This window comes from Emys orbicularis, chromosome 10, assembly GCF_028017835.1.
Source record: "Emys orbicularis isolate rEmyOrb1 chromosome 10, rEmyOrb1.hap1, whole genome shotgun sequence".
In the NCBI taxonomy this organism is placed as follows: Eukaryota; Metazoa; Chordata; order Testudines; family Emydidae; genus Emys; species Emys orbicularis.
Window position 1 is genome coordinate 30,687,109 of NC_088692.1, and position 7,316 is coordinate 30,694,424.

Here is a 7,316-nt window from a genome sequence, read left to right on the forward strand (position 1 = left end):
GCACAGCTGGCTGCTTGCCCTTTCACAGGCATTGATAGCCTTTACCAACAACAGTCCCATTGGCTTTAAGAATCAGCTGTGAAGGATGCAGCTCTATCTTACAGATGGCTGCTCAGGGACCCACGCGCAAACTCCCCTTCAGTGAAGCAAACACGGTGGGGGGGGGGAATGTAACCAGCACAGATGGCATGTTTTTTCCTCTCCTTCTGACACTGTTCTCATGCCCATGAGCAAGAAATAAACTAATTTTACTAGATTAAAAGAATACTTAGACTGAAGCAGATTTTGATTATTTCTGGAGTACGGCAGTGAATGTAGAAGATTGCAATGGAAGGAAGAAGTCTGTGCCCCGAACTCACCCTAAAGAGAAGTTCCTCTAAAATCAGTGGTGCCCAACCTTATTGCACAGGAGGGCCATATAAACCTAAGCACACCCTTGTGTGAGCCAAACAGATTCTACATATTTTAATAAGACTTAAAGTCACCCATATTGATTTATATTTTAAGTTCAGCTTGTTTCATATGTATTTATATAGAAACAACCTATGTACAGTATTGTTTATTTAGGCAGTTGTGTAAACTAAAATGTAAACATGACAAAACACTAACGAATCGGCCATTAGTATATTGCACTGAAGCAGGCCGCGGGCCTTATGAAATGCCCTAGTGGGCCGTGTATGGCTCGTGGACCCTGCTCTAAATAACCCATGATCTCACACCGGAGCCCCAACACCTCCCACCACCTGACGACGCCAGAGGTTGCAGTCGAGCGTTCAGTTGTAGGAGGAGACGTAGAAGTGCAACATCACTCACCGCCATGACGAGCTCAAAGGGATATTTGTAGACTCGAACAGGGGACTGGTACTTCTGCACCATTTTTAAACGCACACCTGCAATGGGAAGGGAATAGTGGCTTTTAGATTTTTACACTGAACACTTCAACTCTAATAAGCATCATCATATATTTTGCACTTTTCATCACTAGACCTTAAGGTGCTGTGCAAAAGGAGGACAGTATCATTATCCCCATTTTACAGATAGGGAAACTAAGGCACAGAGGGGTGAAGTGATTTGCCTAAGGGTCACCCAGCAGCACAGTCAGGAATAGAACCCAGGTCTCCCTTGTCCCAGTGTAATGCTGTACCCACTAGGCCGCACTGTCTTGCATATAAGCAGTGCACATTTCTGCTTCTCAACACCATTGCTGTGAATCCCACTTAGAGCTTAAATGCAACTTACAACAGCAGCACAAGTTCAGAGCATGAGACAGATTTCTAAGTCAAAGAGCTGCTAGACCATACCCTGGGAGAACGAGACCCTTAGGCCAGGTCTACACTACCGCGGTAGTTCGACAGCTGGCAATCGAACTTCCGGGTTCGATTTATCGCGTCTGGTCTGGACGCGATAAATCGATCCCGGAAGCGCTTGCCGTCGACTGCGGTACTCCAGCTCGGCGAGAGGAGTACCGCGGAGTCGACGGGGAGCCTGCCTGCCGCGTGTGGACCGCGTCTGAACCGCGGTAAGTTCGAACTAAGGTATGTCGACTTCAGCTACGTTATTCACGTAGCTGAAGTTGCGTACCTTAGTTCCAATTTGGGGGTTAGTGTAGACCAGGCCTTAGGCAGCTCACCAAGCCTGAATTCTAACTTGTGTCTTCTACCCAATGTCTCACACCACCACACAAATCCACAGTGCTGGAACAGTTACACCTGCATCTCCTTGTCTGGCACGTGGGATTTAAAACACCTCTTAACCCACCTGATTAAGAAAGCCAAAAGGAGGCAGAGTGCTTACAAAACCTGCCCACCACTTAACTAGGAATCGCAACCCACTGACAAGTGATAACGCCAACTGCTTACAGTGGAATGAAGGAAAACAACTGCCTCGGTTACAAACAGTACAGACCTCAGCACTTCCTTTATCCAAGTCACCGCTCACTGATCCCATCAAAATCCCTCCACTGGGGTTTTAACCCTCAAACACATGCCAGTAACTAGCATCCCGAGAGAATACATACACCCTTAGAAAAAGCTTGTTACATGGCTTTCTGCAAGTCCTTCCCCTGCTATTAATACCAAGTGTCTGAGAACACAGAAGAGAGGCTCTGGGTCTGAGAATCCATGCTGCTCCTACCCCACTCAAATTCCAGTGCTGTGCAGACACTGAAAGTACTGTCGCTCAGCACTGAACTCAACGGCTAGGACACAGAACTACTAATCCCTGCTTTAAGCCAAGGACTGGAGGTGAAACGGAGCTAAAAGGCTCTAAGCAGCAATACACCCACCAGCTTCAGGAAGATTTCAACAAGAATGCCACTTTACCCTCTCACAGGGGAAGGTCTAAGCATCTCAATATTAGGAGGGGGGGTAGGGGGGATTTGCAAAAGAACAGCCTATCACAGTTCAGACACTTTCAAAAGTTTGAGTACCTGAATGAAGTTTGGGGATGGCTTGTAGTAGGAGAGTCTCACATTCAGCCAGAGAAACAACTCTTTAGGTCCATACGACAGGTTCAGGGCTCAATGGATCTTAGAGAAACAGCATCAGCATTGAAATCGAATAGAGGCAAGCCCAATAGTGTGGAGAGACTCCATCACCAGGGCACCCGATACCAGAGGAAAGCAAACAGAGCGAGGGCAAATGAGCACCCAGAAAGCTAGGCTGATATCATGTAACAGGTACCCGAGCCAAAAGGAGTACAGGGCACCTTGTAACATAAGGCTGTAATTTGATTATGTAACTGTGATACCTGGCCTGTGCAGGGACCTTCTGGGTAAGTGCTAACATAGTGGAAGAATCCTAGCAGCCAAAGGTATTTAGTCGTGATCCGGTTAGCACTCGCTGACCTAGCTCCCGTATACGAAATCCATGCCCTCTCTCTACAGAGGGGGCAAAGAGTCCTCCAAGGAGAAAGCAGCAACCCAGAAAAGAGCAGTCAGTCTTAATCTGTGTCCACGCTAGAGAAATGAGCCATTGCTAACTGACCAGCGGAATGGCACCAGCATGAGGTCCAACAAGGCAGCATAACAGCAGCCAGGCTGTTTTAGGTACAGTTTTGTTTTGCCTGTACTTGCCCTGTACCACACTGTTACAAAGTTACTACCCCCCTGGGTGCCTATTCCACAATTCCCAGCCAAACTCCCTGCAGCAGTGGCTTGAGAAAGAGTTTGAAAGGTCTAGGAGTCAAGGGGGGCTGTGGGAGAAAATATCAAACTCAAAATGCCCTGGGAAATTCCCATCACTCCCAGGGAAAAGGTGCTGGCACAATTTCCATCTTCAGAAAAGCTCTAGGAATTCAGGATGAATGCCCACCTTTCACACAGCCAGAATGGCTTCTGATGAAGCTTCTAGACAGTACTCATGAGACATCAAAGATAGCAGTGGAATGTACCTGAGATAGAGACTAGCAGTTGAGGAATTTCATGCTGCATCATACATACAACTTCCCCCCTCTGGACAGCACTTAGCACTATGTTCACTGGATAAAGCTTAGAGAGTGGGCGCAGACCATGGCCACGAACTAGTGGGCTAGAGTTGTTCTTCAGACCTGGGACAAGCAGCAGTGGCTGCAGAACTTCAGACAGAAGGAGACTTGTACAACCTTCTGTGGTCAGCCAGTACAGACATTGCAGCCCCTGAACTGCCCAGATGACAGCACTGTTCCTCATGGAAAACACCATAAGATCCTCCTATAGAAACCCAACCTACCTAGTTACTGGTCAGTTGGCCCAGTTTAGGGTTCAGAAATCCGTGGTGGCAGATGTCACCATGAAGGTAGGTATGCAGGAACACTACATAATGCCTTGTACGGGCATGTTACTGAGATGACCAGTATAGCAGAGATCATTGAAGAACTTTTCAGCAGCAGATTTCCCAAACTGTGCAGGATCTATTGATTGAACCCATGTGCCTACTCTTGGCCAGTCTCCAGGAATACATTAACCAATGGATACTACTCAGTAGCGGTGCGTCTTAAATGGATCACCTGGGCAAGGGCCCAGCTGTGTAGAGAATGGTTCAGTGACGTGCCCACGGCCAATTTCCCCCCCCCCCCAGAAATTCATGACTTTGAGGGAAAGGGACTATATTCCCACTGAGGAATATTAACAAAGCCTCCATCTCTACAGTGATTCTAGGTGAGCCTGTCTACTCACTTTTACCATGGCTCATGAAGTCATTCCCAGATTACACAAACCTTAGATAGTGGTGAATCAGCTACAGATTCTGCAGGGGACAACACGGTGATGGAGTGAAGCTGGAGATGTCCTAACCCACAACAGTTTAGTAACTAATGTAGCAATATCATCTGCCTGCTGCAATTTGAACAAGTAAAAGAAAAGGGGGTCCTTAATGAGCAGGGAAGTGAGTAAGCAGTAGGGCAAGCAGCAACCTGTGCATCGAAAGGCAAGCTATTGCAACTGGGGCTGTTACGGATTAGCCCAGCCTGCAGACAGCATGCTGTTCAAATTAGAACTATTCTGTACCCTTTGCTATACAGATGGGGGAACTGGGGGAAAGAGTCTGTAGGTCTGATTCTAAATAAAATGCTAACATCTAGCTTACAATTTTTATTATTCCCATGACAGCTTTTTCTTTTATCTTTGTATAGGCAAAAAGATTTTATGACGTGTAGCCAGATGTGAAATTCCCATCCTGTGTTTCTATACAGGAACTACAATAACGTAAGAGCACAAGTGCAACTAAAAAGTCAATGGGACTTGTGCTCCCAAATCACTTACACACTCCACTGCAGCACTTACTTCTGGGTGGGATTTCAAGAGTGCTTTGGGGAGTAGGAGAACACGTTGAATGGTTTCCTGCAGTTATTTCTCGTTGTTCAGCAGCGATTTGGCTTAGAGTTGGAGGGACATTGTCGAGGACAAAAAACTGTTGAGCAATCGATATTAAAGGGTGCTACTTGTCTGATTTTTTCTGGAATCTACTGTATTACACATACAATGACCAGCTGCAGTATCAAACCAGACTAGCATTTACAGTAAGTAAAACCATAGTATTTTACAGAAAAAAGTGCACGTTTGGGGTTCTCATTTTCCTTGCCCCATTCATGTGAAAGTGGGGAATGCCTGAGAAACTACTGGAGAGTAGGGGGAAGAGCAACAATAGTGCTGTCCTGGCTAGCACATTTGTATTGGCAGGAGCCAGTTGCTGGATCAACTATGCAGTCATGTTTTCTTGACCTCTTAAGTTCTCTCACTGGAACCATCTGTTCTCATGTCTCTCCTTCCTCGCCTTCTGGAAATCTCTGGAGATTCTAGAATCTCCTGCCTAAAGCTGTTCTGTCCTCCAGAAGTGAACCTCATCCTCATAACCAAAGCATTCGATCAGAATCCCTTTTCCATCTCTCGATGACAAACAATAGGACTTTCCAGCTTCTCTTTTTTCCTGGATCTCAGATCCACCAACCATTCCACCAATTTGGATTCTGTCCACCTGCCTCTACGCCTATTGAGTAATATGGCCATTACAATGAAAAAATAAGTGACAGGGTTATTAACCTAGCAATATCTCAGCCATTCATTGGAATACCAAGGGATGCAATAAAATTATGCTACAAAAGTGGAGTGGTAGAAAGGAAGGAGGAGTGGTGGAGACTAGCAGAACAAGGGAGAAGCAAACACTTCCAGCTAGGGTCTCAAGATAAGCCCCCGTTGAGACCTAATACAATGCAAAGCTGCATACTTGGCATAGAAGGCTGCTCATACCCAGGTTTCTTCTCCTGCCAAACTGGCTTGAATGCCATTTCCACAGTGTGTCTGGATCCTGGGATTTCCCAGAGAGATCCTGGCAACATGTTGGGACTCTCTCAGGCTGGCAACTCCCATGCAGCTCCTCATTCCTCTTGGGCACCCGGTTCAAAAGGTGGCATTCGCACTACTGCATTGCAAGTAGCCTCCATGCTAGCTAGTAGCATAGGAGGCTGCATGGAAGGTCCAACAATTCAGTCCAGCTTAGAGAACAGATACATTTTACATGCAGAGCTGGACCTACTTTTGTTGTCCCAGGCTTTATTGGAAGGAACTCTGGTTCCAATATTTAATCTTTTCACAGTACCGCTCGCTGTTCTGATTAAAGCCCATACCCCCAGTTACACAGCACAGAGCTCCTTACAGAGTTCAGCCTCTCCCGGAGCTCATCTCCCCAGATGGCCACCAGCACCTGCATGTCAGCCTCAGGCCAGCCGGCCGCAGGCTTCTAGGGGAAAGCGCTAGACATGCTAGCAGATGAAGTTGATCACTGGCCAAACAGCATACAACTGAGTGCCATGGTGTGTGCGGTGCTATTTGTACAGCTAAGTGGCTTCAAACAAACTTGGCCCTGGTGTAGTGGAGTTCACAGAGTGGAACTGACAGGCTGTATAGACAGCGACTGATGCACTAAGAAGAGCTACTACACCACTGGGACTGTTATGCAGGCACCTCCTGTTCACAAAGGCACAGCACCAGTGGAGAAGGGGCTGAATTGGAGCTCTGAGCAAGGCTCACCATTGTATCATCTTCAAACAGTTTCATGATATAGGCAGACGTTCTTATTGCTGCACAAGTCATGGATTCAGTGTGTTACCAGTGTGCTAAGGGAACCCAAACTCCTAGTATGCCGACCCAGAGAACAGTCAGGCCTGGTTTAACCCTGCACTAAAGCCAATCAAGGTGCACACAGGAGCTGAGCCAAGTATATCAGTACTTTTATAGTAACTTGCAGGGGCCAGTCTTTGAAGTTAGAAATATTTGGGCCTCGTTTTCAGCAACCCACAGTTCTCAGTGACATCAAATGGAGTTGTGGACAACCTGCCCTTTTGAAAGTCCTTTGTTTAAAAATATTATTTAAAAGGTCATTTAGTAAGACCCACACAAAACCAGAGCTTAGCATTCCATCCACTGAATTCCATATTACATTTAAATGCAAGACACACTTCTTCAGTATTGCCTTCTCTGATATAAAAACAGAGTGTAACATGGACAACAAAAACAAAACAAAAAAAACCCTAACACCATCAAAGAAACCCTACCAAAACACACCTCTGAATTAACACACAATTTGCACCTGGAGAGAGGAGGAGAAAACACCACAAGAAAGGCGTTCATCATCTTGCTTAATACACTACTGGAAGATTATTACTCCAATACCATGGTGATGAACATAGAATAAGAAGCTATACAGAAAAGAGTTTAATGATATCCGTGATGAGGCTGGGGCAGACATGCCAATGTTAGCTCCGTGTTCATTTCAAGCCCAGGCAGAAGGGAAGAGACTTTGAAAGGATAAGACTGCTAAGGGAAAAGAGTTGTTTTCAAGCGT

The 7,316-nt window shown here is 46.2% G+C and overlaps 1 protein-coding gene across 1 annotated transcript in view; it reads right to left on the reverse strand.

Moving 5' to 3' along the window:
- Nucleotides 1-882, reverse strand: part of SEC14L5 (SEC14 like lipid binding 5) — a 42,504-nt gene extending 41,622 nt beyond the window's left edge. The window contains exon 1 of the mRNA XM_065412332.1: nt 814-882. Within this exon, the coding sequence (XP_065268404.1) occupies nt 814-876 (63 nt within the window). The 5' untranslated portion in view covers nt 877-882. The remainder of the gene's footprint in view (nt 1-813) is intronic.
- Nucleotides 883-7,316: the final 6,434 nt, after the last annotated feature.